The following is a 17,994-nucleotide window of genomic DNA, read 5'->3' as shown; positions in this document are numbered from 1 at the left end:
AGACGGCTTGCATTAATGCACTGCATATCATATCAAGATTTTACAAACTAGTATCGTATGCGTAAACTCTTTTAGCTGTTAAATAAAAAAAACATGTTTTCATTTTAGTTAACAAACATTGTTTTCATTTTTGATTATTCCTTATATGCATGAGTTCACTGTTTTTTGAATAATTTTTTTGTGATTAGAGGTTGAGCTGAGGGTGAGCTCTTTCGAGGGCATTCTACTATAATCAAATTAAGAGAAATCAGTGTGCGGGAATATTAATTACCACTTGAGTAAGTAGTCTAGGGGTAATTATCTAGCCATTGTGCCCGGTCTGGGTAAGAGTGTAAATGGTGCACAGATATAACACAGACTTCGTGCTTTCATACAAAATTAGGTGACAGAGCGCCCGTACTGAGCCCCTAGAGACCATCAGGCCTGATTCAGAAAAAAATCAGGCAAGGTCCCAGGCCTGGTTCGGAGTCTGATCATGTCAAATACAAGGCTGCTAAGAGAACACTCCAGAGTCGATCTCTGAGGTTTCTATTGCCAGAGAATAATCAAGACTTGGGGTTCTCTGCCCAGAGAAATCCCAAGTCTTGGGTCTCTCTGCCAAGAGAAGGTCAAAGTCTTGGGTCACTCTGTGCAGAGTACAACCAAGACTTGGTGACCTCTTGGCAGGCAAGAAACAAGACTTGGGATTTTTTTGGCAAAAAAGATCCAACACTTGATTTTTTCTGGACAGAGGGATAGAATGGTGCATTTTCTAGGCTCATGGACACTTTTAACATAAGTTTGAGTACCCTAAAGTACAAATAAAGCATCAATTATGATTATGAATGCTATTTGAACTATGTTAGTGGCTCTTGGTAAGGTCTGGTCACCTTTTCAAGGCCAAAGAGGTCCTTAAAAATACAAGTTTAATAATCCCTGTTGAAGAGAAATGAAGAGCTATAGCTAAAAAAAATCATTACAATACTAAACATTACAAATATACATAAAACAACATCCCAAAGCAAAAAATGGATTTGGATTTTAAAGATGTAGTGGAACTTAGATTTGTAGTAGCGCTCGATATAAACTACTCCTTGACTAGCTTGAAAAAAATATATTTCAAAAATACATTTTGCAAAACAACGAAAAAACCATTTGAAAATTCGACTTTTTTTGCAAGCAAGCTAGGTCAAAAATTCTTTTTGACATTGATCCCAGTGATATAGGGGAACCTTGATCAATATTGAGAGATTGAGTTACTTAACAATCTGTGAAATTAAAAAATGTGCTTCTCTCTATATTAGGAACCAAATAAAACTCAGCTTATAATTCCCAACCGTTGATACACAAAACACAAAGACTCAGAGAAGAAGATATGCGCAAAAAACCCTTGTTGAAGTCTTGAAGGTGACAAAGTTTCGAAAATTTCGTTTCACAGAAATTAGAATAGAATTAATTTAACCGAACGCCAATGAAAAAAAAATCTTTTCGTTACTTTCTTAACACTTTTTGGCTTATATTTCAGGATCCATTTTTCAGCTGTGTAAGTTGTGAAGACTGTTTATTGTTTAAAAAAGTCCACAAGGTAATTTGATCCAGTTAATCGGCAATCGTTTTTTCTGAACTTCAGTTTGCAGCTAATCTTTTTTTGAGACGTAAAATGTAAGCATTGATCCAATCTGACCTTGAATTTTTCAGTTTTGATTTTCTCAAAGTTTTTTCAGAACTGAACGTTTTTTTTTCTTCATTAAAAACAATAACTGCAAAAATTATTAATATTGAGAGATTGAGGTACTTAACAATCTGTGAAATTAAAAAAAAGTGCTTCTCTTCTCTCTATATTAGGAACCAAATAAAACTCAGCTTATTATTCCCCAACCGTTGATACACAAAACACAAAGACTCAGAGAAGAAGATATGCGCCAAAAAACCTTGTTGAAATCTTGAAGGTGACAAAAATTCAAAAATATCTTTTAACAGAAATTAGAACAGAATTAATTTAACCGAACGCAAATGAATAAAAAAAATCTTTTCGTTACTTTATTAACAATTTTTGGCTTATGTTTCAGGATCTATTTTTCAGCTGAGTAAATTGTAAAGACTGTTTATTGTTTGAAAAATTTCACAAGGTAATTTGATCCAGTTAATCCGCAATCGTTATTTCTGAACTTCAGTTTGCAGCTAATCTTTTTTTGAGACGTAAAATGCAAGCATTGAACCAATCTGACCTTGAATTTTTCACTTTTGATTTTCTCAATGGTTTTTCAGAACTGAACGTTTTTCTTCTTCATTAATAACAATAACTGCAAAATTTATCAATATTGAGAGATTGAGTTACTTAACAATCTGTGAAATTAAAAAATGTGCTTTTCTCTATATTAGGAACCAAATAAAACTCAGCTTAAAATTCCCCAATCGCTGATACACAAATAACGAAGACTCGCAGAGAAAGAGATGGGACGAAAATCCTTGTTGAATTCTTGAAGGTGACAAAGGTTTAAGAAATTACTTTTTCAGAAACTGGAAAAGAATTAATTGAACCGAGCGCAATTTAAGTGCATTAATTTTTTCCTTACTTTTTCTTTATAGGTTTAGGCTTTTATTTTGGGATCTAACCCCCAGTTCTGCAGGTGGCATTGATGGTTTTATGTGTGAAACAGTCAAAATTTTGTTTGATCCACCCAGCCTGCGAACGTTTCGTTTTTCTTTTGAACTTCAATTTACAGCTAATCTTTTTTGAGACCTAATACATAAGCGTGGGTCCTATTTTGAAATGAAACACTCAGTTTTTACTTCTATCATGGGGATATTTTGTAAATCAGTTAACGTCAAGAGAAGAAACCGATTCTCTGACTTGGCAGAGAAACCCAAGACTTGGATTTTTTCTGCCCAGAGAGGCGCCAAGTCTTGGGGTGAAGTTCACGAATTTCACCTGCAAATTATTTTTTTGACAGAAAACGTGTAATTGGGCGCGAAAATTATAAAAAAGTTGCCCCCACTAAATTAAAAACATCGGATCTTCATGATGTCAACCTTAACTCTGCTCAGAGAAACCCAAGACTTGGGTTCTTTCTGCCAAGACTTGGCCACTGGAAAATTTCTGAATCAGGCCTGATGGGCTCTGGGGTTCTTTACGGGCGGGAAATAAAACATGACCATAGTGAAGCCAGACAATTGACTCATACACAAAATTACCTGAACAGAACAATGATCTTGAAAACAATATTAAGGATTTTTTTCAATTATTCAGAGCTGAAATCCCATCGGCCGTTCTAGGTAACTACTGTTTCGAAGCAATCAATTTGAGAATATAAAGATAGAATGATAGAAAATATGATTGTATAAGTATGAGGGAATGGTTAAGTGACTCTGCTTGAAGTCACTGAGAACTTCTGGCGTTTATCGAGAACCGCGAAGTGGTTTGAGATATTAAGTCAGAATTTCAAGGTTACTTCTGCAGAGTAACTTGACCATGCTTAAAAAAAGGAAACGCGCTCGTTTTAAAATGACGAAAGTCAGCGAAATTCAACTTCTGGCTAAGTAGCAACTTCCGGTGTTTTTTACTTCTGGCACAGCAGACTTTCGGTATTTTAAAATTTGCACGTGGGTGTTTTAAGAGATATTAAAAGTATTTTTCTTACAAACTGATGAAATTTATATGATCTTGTAGGACTGAAAAGGCAGCAAAATGAGTAAAGTAAAATGGCACGTGCGTCCGATTGCTCTCTCTTTCTCTCTCTCTCTCTCTCTCTCTCTCTCGACTTCAACAGGCAACGCAAAGACTGAGAAAATTTTACACGTGACACCTCAATTTTTAGCACCAAAATTGACCCCCCCTTTCTTTTTAAATCAGTGGCTGTTATCTTATAAATTGGGCATTCTGCACTCACCAACGCAGTCTACTCAGCAGTGTGTTGCTTTGGGAGTGGGGACTGAAGTGCTATCGTCTATCAGTCGCAAGTAGCAGATTCCCCCGATGATATAATTCCAGTGTTTCGTTCTGTGGCAGTCTATTAAGAGGAGAAGTGGTATATTGATTTGTTGAACAGATTTTTTCCTACGCTTGAAATTGAAGTAAAATTTAGGAACAAAAGGAGCTTTGGCACCTGAAAAATCACCGCGGACATCAAACTTTTGTTCTGAAACAGAAGTAAGATACAACAGAAGCAGTAGTCTAACTCAACAGATGTCCAATTTTACAATAGAAAATTAGTTCATCTTTTCATCTGGCTCTGTTTTTTCCCTTACACAGCCGACAAATTACATAGGATTCAGATATTGGAATACCCTTTGGAAGAAATGAAAGTTAGATACATTGAATCGGGCCTTGAATACGCCTCATGGTTCAACTCAAAATCAATATGGTCATATTGTTGTTTCAAAAAACCTTTAGGTTAATTGAAAAAAAATGCTCCAAGGAACTATCTGACCATGTAGACTTCATGTTAATCAAGGCCGAGAGCGCTGTCTATGTAGACGAGGCTTTAATTGGTTTGAACTCCGAAAAAGTAACACACACAAACACTGTTGCCTTTGAAGCATAAAGAGTCGGCTGCAAACTAAAGTCCCAACTAGGCGCTATGTCTCTATCAATCTACGCTACAACTGGTCAGAGTTTTTCTCTAACGTCATTATTGATCGCATTTAAGATCCCATACAGAAATAAATCGGAGAAAATTGTTTTGATAATCCAAATTTATCTGATGCGCCAGAAGCAGAGGAGAGCAAAAAGATAGGCAGATTAAGGAGCCAAGAATTTTAAAGGGCTATGGAATAAAGCTTGCTCTTTGAAGCAATCAAAACGATCAAATGATACAAATTTTGCAGATATTATCAAACTTGCGAAAAGTTTTTGCATCTAGAAGGCGGTGTCCTGGTGGGCTCAAAAGACGGTGTAATTAAATCCTGTAACCTTCCAAGCGGCTGCGGCCTATCTAGAAGGCCTAAGTTTTGCCTATATAGAAGGCGGTGTCCTGGTGGGCTCAAAAGACGATGTAATTAAATCCTGTAACCTTCCAAGCGGCTGCGGCCTCGACGTCAGGGTCGATAAATGCGGAGTGTGGTCCGCTGTAGATTTAGGCAGACTTGATATAATAAAACAATATGATATTTTGGAACTTGAGGTCCTTGGAAGTGCACAGGTACCCCAGCGTTCGTCTGCATGAAGTTTAGCGAAAGAATAAGGAAAAGAGTGGTAATTTTTGAAAAGTTGGAATACCTTGATGTCCCTCAATGCGCTTTAGGTATCCTATTCCACTGCACTGGCTTCCCCACAATGATGCATTCCTTGAGTTGGGAAACACCCACCAGTTAAATTATTAAATCTTTAAACCAGTTTTATGCCCAACAGCAAGCAAAATATCAGAATACCCTCGGAAATGTTTTTCCAGAGCGAGCTTGGACTCAAACAATCTTATCCATAGCCCTATCAGAGATGGGTGTTCGCCAATGCCAAGACCAGTATAAAACATCATACATTGGTTCTGTTTTGTCTTCTGAAGATCTCGTTTCAGAAATAACCGGTGTGAAAATTCGAAAACTGAAAAATGTTTCAGGAATCTTATTCCAGTCTAGCACAAATAGACATTCCAAACATTTTGCTATTAACAAGCCTTTTATTACGAAAATTTTCAAGATCTCAAAGAGAATTTAGCTCCTGGAAAAGAATCTGCCCGACTTCTCTCATTTTCTGTTTGATATGCTGGAGCATGTTTGTCTGCAACCCCATTCCAGATCCTGGGCTTTATATCGCATTGAATCAATTTTCAACTGGTGCAATATACATGTTCGGTGTCTATGTTTGCAACGCAGAAAGAATGCGCCCGTTTTGTAAAGCAGGAGTTCTTGACATGGTGATCATGCCATTGGTTGTCAGGGTCGAGGAGACGCAATTTCAAGACTTGACCGGATTCAAGATAAAATAGTGTCTGCTTGCTCATTTGCGAACCTCTAACCGGTAGCGCAAATAAAGGACTCACACAACGGAAAGGCAATCACGCCCTGAAGACATTTTTTCCCGAATTGGTAAACCCGCTTCATTTGATGTAACTGTTACTACGTTGTTGCAACTCAAACTCTCTAACTATTGCGGCTACAAAGGCAGGATACGCACTTATTGGGACAGATGTGCAAAAAATTTGCTTCCCTGATGATAACTGATTACAAATAAAAATCACACTTGTTCCTTTTGCAATCGAAGTCCTTTGCAGAATATCGGCAGCTTGCAAAAATACACTGAAGCGGTTAGCTGTGTGAAGTGACAGTCGTTCTTTGCATGCGCAGGGGTTGTCTGTAGCTTTCAGTAAACCCATAGAATCCTAATCATTCACAGCTATCGGCGGACCAGCAAAAAACTTACTAGCACGAACTCCCTAGTTGACTGTTTTATATTTTAAATACTCGCCCAAACAGAGGGGATATAGCTTGGTTAATTGTAGGGATATTGACAGCTTTTACCCGCCCGAACAGATGAGAGATTGCTTGATCTTTTGTAGGTATATTAACATCTGTTACATTAACTTTTTCTCACCCAGTGAGCCGGGAGTAGAAATTGAAGACTGAATGTAAAACACAAGAGACAGAATTCAAAAACAGAAGATTGATATACCCATCGTGAAGTAGTTATTCGGAGTGAAGTCAATCGTATGTAAGGTCGAAATACAACATCAATGGGTCGTCTCAGAAGTCAATAAACTCATTTAAAAAAGTCTTAGTGCTCCCTGTTTGTTTTTTTCTTTTCTTTGTTTTTTGTTTGTTTTTTCTTTTCTTCTGTTTGTTTTTTAATTTTCTTCTGGGTGACCATAATTCAGATCTTTTTTGATTGTGCCCTCCAGCTTAGTGAGTGCTTAATATTTGCACCTCCCAGGAGCACGTGTAATATAATTACTTAATGATTTATCATGTAATGGCACTTGTTCTGTAATTGGGGAGAGCATAACATACTGGGGGCACAATCGGAAAAGATCCTAAAATTCTGATGACCAAGCTGATCCGCGCAATGAAAACTTTTTTTAGTCTTTTAGGGTATCATGACACAGATTATTTGTTGTAATTTCTCCTCTGTGAGGTAATATCTCATATAACACGGGCAAGCATCTTGTAATGTTTATTAGGCTAATGTTTATGAAGGAAAATGGGTTAATATCTGTTTCTCATAGTCAATACCGGTTTTTCATAATCAATGGGTTCTTTTTCCTCAGTTTGAACTTGAATAAAGAAAAAGTTTCGAGAATATTGAAAGATTACAGGTGACCCAAGGGTGTAGTAAACCAGGCTCTGATAATAAGATACATGTGTAGAATTCCCCTAGTCGCCTGGTTTCATTTTATTTGCTGATGCTGAGTATATTGAGGGATGTGTTTCTCAAGCAGATGCGCCATTTGCGTTCTCTGAAATTTTGATGAAACCATTGACATTTCTTGTATTCTCATTAGTATTTCTTCATCAAACATTGTTGCCGCATCAAAATGAAAGAAATTTGGTTAAATAAAAACCTTACTTTTGAAAAGACGTTTTAATAATATTCAAAAAAGCCCTTCTTCTGTTAACTAAATCAAATTTACCCAAAGTTTGCAAAGATTTTCCACAAGTTAAATACCATGGATAATAAAAGTCTTCATAAATTTTTGAAGTATTGGAGAGAAACTTTGATAAAGTGTTTTGCTATTGATGATTCACTTTTATCATGATTCGCTTTTATGCAGCCCAATCTGACAATTAACGCTGATGAATGTACAAATTTTCTTGTGACGCAATAAATGTGAGCATTCTGCTGAGCCTTATACCTCAGTTTTTGGCAGTTAGCTGCTTTTAGTGGCATTTTTGATCTTTTGAACGGCTCTCAATAATTTTTATTAGAATCAACCTAGAGAGTTTACATAGAAAAGTAGCCTTGTGTTGGCTTTGATATGATTTATAGGACAATCTCATTGTGAGAAAATTGTGACTTAATGTTGAACTATATCAACGCGATGAAAAATGTGTCGTTATATTTTGTAACTCTCTTCAAAAGTAAGTTAGGATTAAACAAAAACATTCAATTTAACTTAGAGCTCTTTCTCCAATTATTATAAGCTGACTTTTGAGCTTTAAATTCCTGTTCAATCATTACTCTTCTGCATATGCAACTTTTCAAAAGCTTCGCATCTTTTTTCTGCTCAAATCAAGAGAGGTTTTGACATTATCACTTCAATATATTGAATCTAATCATAAGTCCTCTAAACAAGATGTCATATTTTCCTTTGACATATTGGATTTCAAACTGTTTTTTTTTGTTAAATGAGTTTACTTGCCGATAAATTTTGAAACGTCTCTAATGTAGGTTTCCTCCTGTATGAAAATTTTTTCTGATGATGTTCTGTTCAAATTATAGCTGCAAGCGTGTTGATTGCCCTTGATGATCTTTTCAATTTGAAAGATGCTCTAGGTACATACAGTTTGCATTAAAGAGCAGCGTACATTTTATAGCAAACTTTTAGATCAGAAACTATCGTGGGTCTAAAACTAAGTTATGGGTCAAAATTTCTGCCTTTCCGATATAAATTTTACGGTAAAGTAAATACGGAGGAACAGTCATATTTCATTTTTTGAAAAAAAATATTTTCCCCAAATCGCACCTGCTACCCTCGGTGAAAATGGCATTGGATGTTATTTTTATTCCTCATCAAATGAACTTCTACTAATAAATCTTGCAACCCTTACGGAATAACTGAAACCAAGTGTTCTTACTATAATTTTACAGCATCAAAATTTCTATGGGCTCGATTGACATACCAGGGCTACTGATATAATACACTATGGTGCCAACAAGATACATACGGCCTGATTTCTGCTTTTAAAGCATGATTCGTGTTTCATAAGCATGATTTGCTCCAAGGCGAGAAAAAAAGTTTGGATTTAGACTTTAAGAGAATTTACAATCGCAATTTCTCCGCTGAAGCAGTAAAGATGGTTGAACCGCTATGTTCTTTCGGTGTTTGCCAAAACAATACCCTACGAGATCTCTAAAAAACAACTCAAAACAACTTGAAATCAAGAACCAGTGCACAGCATGCATACAAACGTTATCTGAAAAATAACATTTTTGAGGCCAAAAAAAACCGGAAGACCCCCAAAATTGTCAAAAAGACAAAAAAAGTGAGTTAATGATGTTTTAAAAGACTTCAAAAATCTCTCTGGAGCATATTAAAATTGCTCAAAACGCTTTCTCTTTCTAAGATAAAATTTAAAGATGTACAATTTTTTCCAAGAAACTCTGCAACAGTCGATTTGAGGGAAAGAAAACAGCTGTTTTCGTTCAAAATGTTGTGTCAATATGCGCAAGCAACCTCTTTCTTTCTGACAAAACCTTGTTTTTTGGAATGGCCGACATATAGTCCCTATCTAAATCCAATCAAATCTAATGGGCATGTTTGAAGCAGCTTTTTTGAAAACAGACAGATTTTTTGAAAAATTTAGAAGAAAAAGTGTCAAAAAATTGAACAAAATTGACGCAGATACCTTTCCGCATAGAAACCTTTGACAAGTATACAAACCGTCTGCTAGACGTTAAAAAAAATGGCGATGTAATGACCCGTTATTCGGGAACAAATCAGAACTCAAAATTTTCTCTTATTTGATGCTTGTAATTCTTTTAAAAAATCTTCATGTGTACGTAGCTTTTTGGTACCATAGTGTTTATCGTTTGCACTATTTTCAAATTAGACATCTATTCGAGATCAAAAACTTATCAGTGAGCTCCGTTGAAACTTTTTAAATCTTGATAGCTACTTGTCAACATAGATTTGCCTAAGTCTGGGATATTCGTTTTTTATATTGCTGTTCTGCTATTTTGTTTAGGAGCTGAATCTATCTTCGATAAATTTTCCTAATGTAGGCCCACAACATGGAGCGTTAATGAAATGAAATTTTATTGATACTATCTGTTGGCTTATTTATATATCTGTTAGCTTATAAATATTCAGAACAATAATTTAAAAGTTTAAGAAGAAGTGAACTGCATGAGAAAGGAGAAACATTGGAAATAATGACAGATGGACAATGTCTCTCACAATCAAATTTCAAAAAAATACAGTTGTCATATTTTTTTTACTAAAAAGATTAAAGGTGAGATGGAAGAAAGTTTTTTCTTGCTGTAATTTTACAACAAGTCTACAATTAGTCTAAGATTTTTTCCTTGGTAAACGCAATGACAAAATAGTTGTAAGATCTTCTCTTTTTCCGAGCGAAATTGTATGCGATACAACCCGGATCAATTTGCCATCAGTAAAAATTGCTAACCAATACAATGTCTGATGTGAATGTCTGATGTGTCTGATGCTAACCAATACAATGTTTTATATTTTCACCGCTTAAGCGGTGAAAAAATTAATCGTAATTCTTTTGAAAGTTTACCACCGAAATCAGACTTGGTGGTTATTCTTACAAATTTTAATCGCTTAAAAATATCCTGTAAAATGACATAGTGTAACTAGAAAAAATTTTACTCTGCAAATAATCGCTATGCACAGAAAATTTTAGAAAATTTACGTGAACAATCTGTTCCTCGACACTGCAGGGTGCATATCATTTAGATGCGAAATTAAAGTACGATAAATATTGTGTGGAGCAGTGTAGAAGCAGTGGCTGCAAACGATGGTGAAGCCATACAAATATATTGGAAATCCAATGAAAAATAAACTCATATACCGCTAAACTCACTGTCTTTCTTTACAAAAATCACCGCGTCCACAGCTCAAAAAATATGCGGGTGTTTTACGGGAAAAATGTTTATTCCCAGCGATAATTCAGAACTTACACCAAATGTTACATCACTTCCTGTTAAAATTTGGACCCTGGAATGAGTTTCGGGACAAAATCGTGAAATTGTTGGCCGTGTTTCCCTAAGTTTGCTGATTTTGTTCCTTAATTGTCAAGAAAAAAGATTAAATACTTCAAGGTATTGGTAATAATAAAAATTCCAGGCAGATGAAACTTATATCATTCATTATAATTTTTCAGAATGAGCATCATCATTTTGGGCTGCTGCCAACACTCAGCCAGCATAAATTTGACTTCGGCACTCTTGTTGACCAGGCCAACTCTGGAAAGACTTCTCTTTTTGCACCCATCTACCAGGACTGCAGTGGATGTGGCGACAAAATATGCGACAACTCTTACTTCAGGTTGAGACAAAATTTAAAAAGTTCTTACTTCTTGTCACTGGTTATGCTTTCAGGCTCTACTCTACTTCAGGAACAAAATTAACGCTATTTTTTTCATTTTTCTGTAGTTCAAGAATTAGAGTAGCAGATCAATCAGTATTATACTATAAATTTCGCGCGCCGCATTGACAAAAGTTCAAAAAGATACGTTTTCTGAAATATTTGCGCCATTGATATACAAAATATGGTTGAAAACCAAAAACCTAAGTTAACAAGGATGCGCGGTAATGTAAATTTGCACATAATGTTCCCAGGCCACTCCTTCAAATTTTTCATCTAATTGTATACAAAATAAGGAAGAGATAGAAAATTTGAAAAAACTCACATTTTGTTCAAAAATATTTAGTGTCTGAATAAAAATTCGCATTCTGCTCAAACCACAACGGATTAAATAATCCCGCATTAGAACGCTGATTAGACCAGTCATTCACGAGACTACAAGACAAGACAAACAACACAATCACATAACAACAACAAACATTAACTACGACCAAACCTCAATGTCTATTTTTTTTTTAAAAAAAAAGCGCTCAATAGTAAAGAGAAAATAGAATAAAAAACCCAAACTAAATGGAATCGGTACTTCACTAAAAACGATGCGGAAACTTCCCCCAATGAGAATAAATAACAAATCGACAAGAAAGAAGGAAAATGGCAAAGTGAAGAAATGTGTTAAAATTATTTGAAAACAATAAATTTCAAATTCATGTAAACCATTAGGTATCAAATGGAATCACTAAATAGGTCCTCTATGGGAAGTTATTGAGAACTGTAATTATTCAGATAATGTGGTATGACTGCAACAAGAACGGAGAAAAGGCAAGGTCAAAAATTCAATTGAATTTTGTGAAAAACGGCAGTCCAAGCAGTTATAACCATAACTTAAGAATTGAAAACATTAGACCTGTTCAACTATACATTCTTTCAAATAAGGTGATAAGTTTTTATTAAAGAGACCCGTTTTTATTTATTAAAGTGACAGCAGAACAAAAGACAATCTCAAAATTGGACAAAAGTCCAAAAAAAAACGAAAAAAAAATTATGAAAACTTTTAGTATCCGAGCCAAAAAAACATTACATAATACAAAAAAAAGTAAGAACAAAAATTCATACAGACAAAAAACGTGCAACTTTTTAGCCAAGAATTATAGCGCGTTGAAAAGAGTCAGATAAAAAAGCGGCAACGTATACATTGTTATTTTTTCTGCAATCAAATATTTTCAGAGTCACACCAACCGTTGGCTTTCAACTAGAACTGCTAAATCGATTGAACTGTAACCATTTAGAAAACCATTTGTACTTTTCCGTAGTGAAATTGAATCACAAGACAACACAATAACAACGACTACAGGAAGAACTCAAAATTCCACAATTTATTTTTCGCAAAAACATTGTTGACGCCACAGAAAGCATGAGTTTTCCACTGAAAATGTGATAAATAACCATTTTGCTCATATTGCATGTTAAAATGATCTGTTTTAATCGTGTCTTGTTTTGAAATCATTCCGGTGGATAATTGACGTTAAAAATAACCAAAAAAAATAAGAAACCAAAACAATAAAAATATGATAAAATTGAAAATATCTTGAAAAAGTCAATTTTTGATCATTACAGAGTTAAATTATAAAAAAAATTGGCTAAATTGTTTTTCATTGTCATTCTCAAAGGACGCGGAGATAAAGCTCTTCCCATTTGGGGTTTAGAAAGGTTGTGTCAGCAGCCTCTGGGTTTGTACTGCCTGCATATTCAAACAAAAGGGGCTAAAAGAGTATATTTTTTGAAGTCTTCCTTGAAATAAGGTTGTGTCTAAAAGTGTGGCTAGAATTTAGCCAGAGAGTTGGATAAATAATTTAGCAACACTACTCTATTTTAATGGTTAAACCAATAACACTGTCGTTAACAATTTTAACAATAATGTTCGTTAACAATAGTTATCTCAAAACTGTTCATTGAACCTCGATAACTCCGTGAAAAAATTGAAATTCAGACGATATCTAAAACTCTTTTTCTTTTGATATTACACGCTGGACGGGCTTTTCAGTGATGCTGCTCACAATTTATACTATTACTATATAAGTCGGCCAAAATTTATTGAAAAAGAATCCAGTGGAGCACATAGTTCTTCCCCACTAGAGCAATTATATTGAGCAAACATGAACTAAATTAACACATGACTTAAGTGGCTTTTTGTGAATCAAGAAGAACGAAAAATGGTATAGGGAAATGAACAATATAATTGAACTTGTTAGCCGAGGAGTTAATGGATCTCAGTTAACTTAACAGTTTTGCTTATTGCAAAAGTCTGTTTCATTTAAAGTTCTGACCGAAACCAATTATTTTCCAACATGGAAATGAGTGTTAAGTTTTTTTTGCAGACCATTTTTATCAGCCAAAGATTTAGCAGGAAGATTTCTGGAGGAAAGCACACTGTCAAATTAAGCATAGCGCCAATAATTTACTGCAAAGAAATTAATTAATATAAAATTAGTCTTCAAAATCTGGTTTGGTTTTTAATATCAAACAAAAACCCTCATTTAAATGCCAATGTAAATGATTGTTGCTAAACTTTTTATCAGGATGCAAGAACTAATTAGAAAGGCGGTATATGTTAACGCAGAATGATAGTGAATTTCGTCGCAGTTTTGTAACAATTATATAAAAAACGCATAACAGTACAAATCCTGTTACAATTCAAAAAATTTTGTTCACCAAACAAAAAACTACATCTAAAGTGGACAATAAATGGATTGGGAAAAAGCACTGGATTGGGAAAAAAGAATCTGATCAAAAAATTAAGCAAAAATTAAAGTCAGATTGCCGCATGTAAACAAAAAATCACAATCGAGAAAGCAAATTTTTGTTCAAATAGTGTTTGAGTTCTTGTTGGCTTGATTATAAAAAACAAGAAAAATGCTACATACAGCGAAAACCGAGGACAGAGAAATAAGAAGAAAAAATAAACAAAACTTTTACAGAACCCGAAAAAAGTGAAAAGTTAACTTTCGATTTTTATTCAGGGAAACCTATAAATAGAGTTTTATCACTCTACTTTAAAATTAGAGTGAAAAAAATTGCGTCACAAAATCAGTCGCTTTTTGCTCGACTTCCTGTTTTGGCGTGACCAAAATCACTTCTCAAACTTGAATTCAAAAACATTCTTTAATCTTCACAAACATTGCCTGAAGACTCTGGAACCGACCCAAAATACACATTCCCTTGAAAGAAAGCCAACTATTTTTTTGAAAAAAATGATCCGACTAATTATGTCAACCAATCTATTTAAGACGAAAACCGCGGAAAGATAATATGATAAAGACCAAAAATGATATCTGGAAAACTATCGAAAAACTTTCATCACAAATTGCGCCACTGAAATCACTATTGCTATAGAACTTGCAATAAAAACAGTCGTCAATTCATGACTGACAAGCTTTTGATATTAAAAGCAAAAGAAACGCTACATACAGAGAAACTAAGGAAAGAGAAAGAAAAAAAATGTTACAGAACTCGAAAAAAAGTTAAAGCGTGAACTGTCATTTTCCATTCTTATCACTTTTAATAAACTGTTCCGCTTGATTACTTCACTACGCAAATCTGATCAGAAAATTGCTAAAAAACATTACAAATGTAAGAAAAATGAAATATTGGGAAGAATTTACAAGTTTATTTATATTTTTCAGGAAATTGCAATGTATGATAAACTTAAACCGTCAAGTCTCATAAGCAATAGCTATATTATAGCTCTAGTTTAAGTGGTCAACAAATTAGGTATTGCCAAAAGCTTAGTTCAGAACAAATAGGCAAACTGCTTTTAAGAAAACTTAAAAAAGGGCCAAAATTTGATCAAAATTTTCCAATTTTTTTTAGCAAACGCAACTTAAAATTAAAATCAATTAAACTAAGAGGCTAACTGAGCAACTAAAATCACGATGTTTTAAAAATACATACAAATTTTTGATAAAAATAACCAAAAATTGGTGCCCTAAAAAACCAAAAAGTTTTCTGCCAGGACATAACTAGTTTTTTTCTGCATTTGATTTGCGCTTGATTGTATGATAGATTAGCCCAAAATTTAACTAAAAACTTAACCAAGGTTGTGTGAAGTTCAAATACTTGAATATCAATTAAAAATTACTGCGAGTAGCGTTTCACCTAAATTTGAGCAGGTATATTTTGCTCAATGCACAAGTTGTCCCCAAAAATGCTCATAACACATTGTAAATTTCATGTTTTTGGGGGGCCTTTTGGACAACAGTGAATACCTGGACATATATTATCACTTTATCTCAGTGTTGTCCACGGTGAAAAATTTATAGCTTGAAGATTGAAATGAGCAGTAGAGCTCATCAAGTAGTGTTCCTCATTGATGATCATGATGGTATTTGTTTCAGCACAGAGGATGGCTTGTGGCACAAGAGATGTCTGACCTGCTCAGTCTGTGCGGCCAATCTCTCCGATGCCCAATCTTGCTACTCCAAATATGGAAAGCTCTACTGCAAACGAGACTACTACCAGTTAGTTCATAAGTATAGGATTTTCGGTGATCTCAATAGACTCCCTTTTTCATTTTTCAAGTTTTTAGCGCGTTCTACGCATGTTGGTTTTTTTAGCGTTTTCGTAGCTATGCAATTTAGTGTAAATCTGAATTTAAAATTGGATGAAGTTGTTAACTCAGTTCTCATTTCCAGGGAGTTTGCTGGCTCGAAAAACAGGTGTGCAAATTGCCAGTCAGCTATTCTGCCGACCGAAATGGTAATGCGTGCCAAACACAATGCATACCATATCGAGTGCTTCGTTTGCGCCATGTGTGAAAAACTGTTCAAGCCCGGTGATCAAATTGCATTTCACGAGGACAAAATATACTGTACGCTGCACATGACTCACCTCAACTCGTCGAAGCAGACTCAAATGCAACATAATCAGAGTGCGGAAAATCAGGATGCGGTACAGCAGTTGACAAAGTTAGATTTGAATCACCCCGAAAATGATTTGGAATCATCTGCACATAATCATCACAAGGCTCTTGCCAAAACCGAACCTACCAATGAACGCCGGAGTCTACATGAAAACAATGATATCGGGCACACTTTTGTCCAGCAGAACACCCCAGTTCCACCTGATGTGAGTAATCTAATCACACCTGATCAAATAATCAACAACAGTACTACGAACGATCCTCCATTAAGTTCTGCAGCTCCTATGATCAACCAGAGTCCGCCAGTTATGATAAATGCACTCCCTGAAACGAACCCAGCAATCTCCACCCAGGGTGCAATGTTCCAACCTGCAACTCCGTATCCTACAAGTGGGGGTGTTACTATGACTACTAATTACCCAAGCAATGTCGTTCATCCTGCTGTCTACTCCCCTCACAGTCAGCCTCCCCATCCACCCCCACCGAACGTTTTGGCAACACCCGCTGCCGTGGCCCTGCCTCCCCCTCCTCCTCCCGGCCATTTTCACCCTCATCCGGGGTTCGATTTTCTCAAGATGATGCCCCCTTCTGGATCAGCACCCAGTTCCAAAGGGAGACCACGGAAGAAGAAGCACATTGAGGATCAGTTAATGGCCGCATATACAGCTCACGGTAGCTTACATTTTTATATATAGTTATCTTTTTAGGAGCTGATGTCGCACAATTATCATAGGCGCAAACGGTTTTTTATGGGACCCATTTAAACAAATAATGTAAATAGTGTAATTTTAAAACTAAAATTATATAAGACCCGAGTCGAATGTCCTCCCTAAAATCCTCCCATTTTGTTGTAAGAGTGGGGGGGGGGGGTAATTTGTCTATGGGGGGTAAATTGATGTAAGAGTATGGGGGTAATTTGTTCAGAGGGGGTAAAATGATGTAAGAATGGGCTGCAATGGACAGCAATGGGAGGACTTTTCAGGAATTACGCCCCCCCCTGGTTGAAATTGCCACGAAAGAGTGGGCTGCAATGGGAGGACTTTTGAGGAACTACCCCCTGACTGAAATTGCCATGTAAGAGTGGGCTGCAATGGGCTGCAATGGGATGACTTTTCAGGATTTACCCCCTGACTGAAATTGCCATGTAAGAGTGGGCTGCAATGGGTAAAATGGTGTAAGAGTGAGGGGGTAATTTGTCCAGAGGGGGTAAATTAAGGTAAGAGTTGGGCTGCCAAGGGGGGTAAAATATTGTAAGAGTGAGGGGGTAATTTGTCCATAGGGGGTAAAATGAACTGAGAGTTGGGCTGCCAAGAGGAGTAAAATGGTGTAAGAGTGAGGGGGTTATTTGTCCAGAGGGGGTAAAATGATGTAAGATGTGGGCTGCCAAGGGGGGTAAAAAGGTGTAAGAGTGAGGGGGTAATTTATCCAGAGGGGGTAATTTGAGGTAAGAGTTGGGCTGCCAAGGGGGGGGGGGGGGGTAAAATGGTGTAAGAGTGAGGAGGTAATTTGTCCAGAGGGGGTAAAATGATGTAAGAGTTGGGCTGCCAAGGGGGGTAAAATGGTGTAAGAGTGAGGGAGCAATTTGTCCAGAGGGGGTAAAAGGAGGTGAGAGTTGGGCTGCCAAGGGGGGTAAAATGGTGTAAGAGTGAGGGGGTAATTTGTCCAGATGGGGTAAAATGAGGTATGAATTGCGCTGCCAAGGAGGGTAAAATGGTGTAAGAGTGAGGGGGTAATTTGTCCAGAGGGGTTAAAATGATGTAAGAGTTGGGCTGCCAAGGGGCTAAAATGGCGTAAGAGTGAGGGGGTAATTTGTCCAGAGGTGGTAAAATGATGTAAGAGTTGGGCTGCCAAGGGGGGTAAAATGGTGTAAAAGTGAGGAGGTAATTTGTATTGAGGGGG

General features: G+C 36.1%; 1 protein-coding gene across 1 annotated transcript in view; it reads left to right on the top strand.

Moving 5' to 3' along the window:
• The window catches only part of LOC142347885 (protein apterous-like), a 38,260-nt gene that overhangs the window by 3,588 nt on the left and 16,678 nt on the right, over positions 1–17,994 (top strand). Inside the window, exons 2-4 of the mRNA XM_075399039.1 lie at positions 10,978–11,141; positions 15,572–15,694; positions 15,869–16,767. Coding sequence (XP_075255154.1) covers positions 10,978–11,141; positions 15,572–15,694; positions 15,869–16,767 — 1,186 coding nt within the window. The remainder of the gene's footprint in view (positions 1–10,977; positions 11,142–15,571; positions 15,695–15,868; positions 16,768–17,994) is intronic.

This window comes from Convolutriloba macropyga, chromosome 10 (assembly GCF_964194025.1).
Source record: "Convolutriloba macropyga chromosome 10, txConMacr16.3, whole genome shotgun sequence".
NCBI classification, from domain to species: domain Eukaryota; kingdom Metazoa; phylum Xenacoelomorpha; order Acoela; family Convolutidae; genus Convolutriloba; species Convolutriloba macropyga.
Note: the sequence above shows the minus strand (reverse complement) of the source record. Positions and strands in the feature narration are given on the sequence as shown.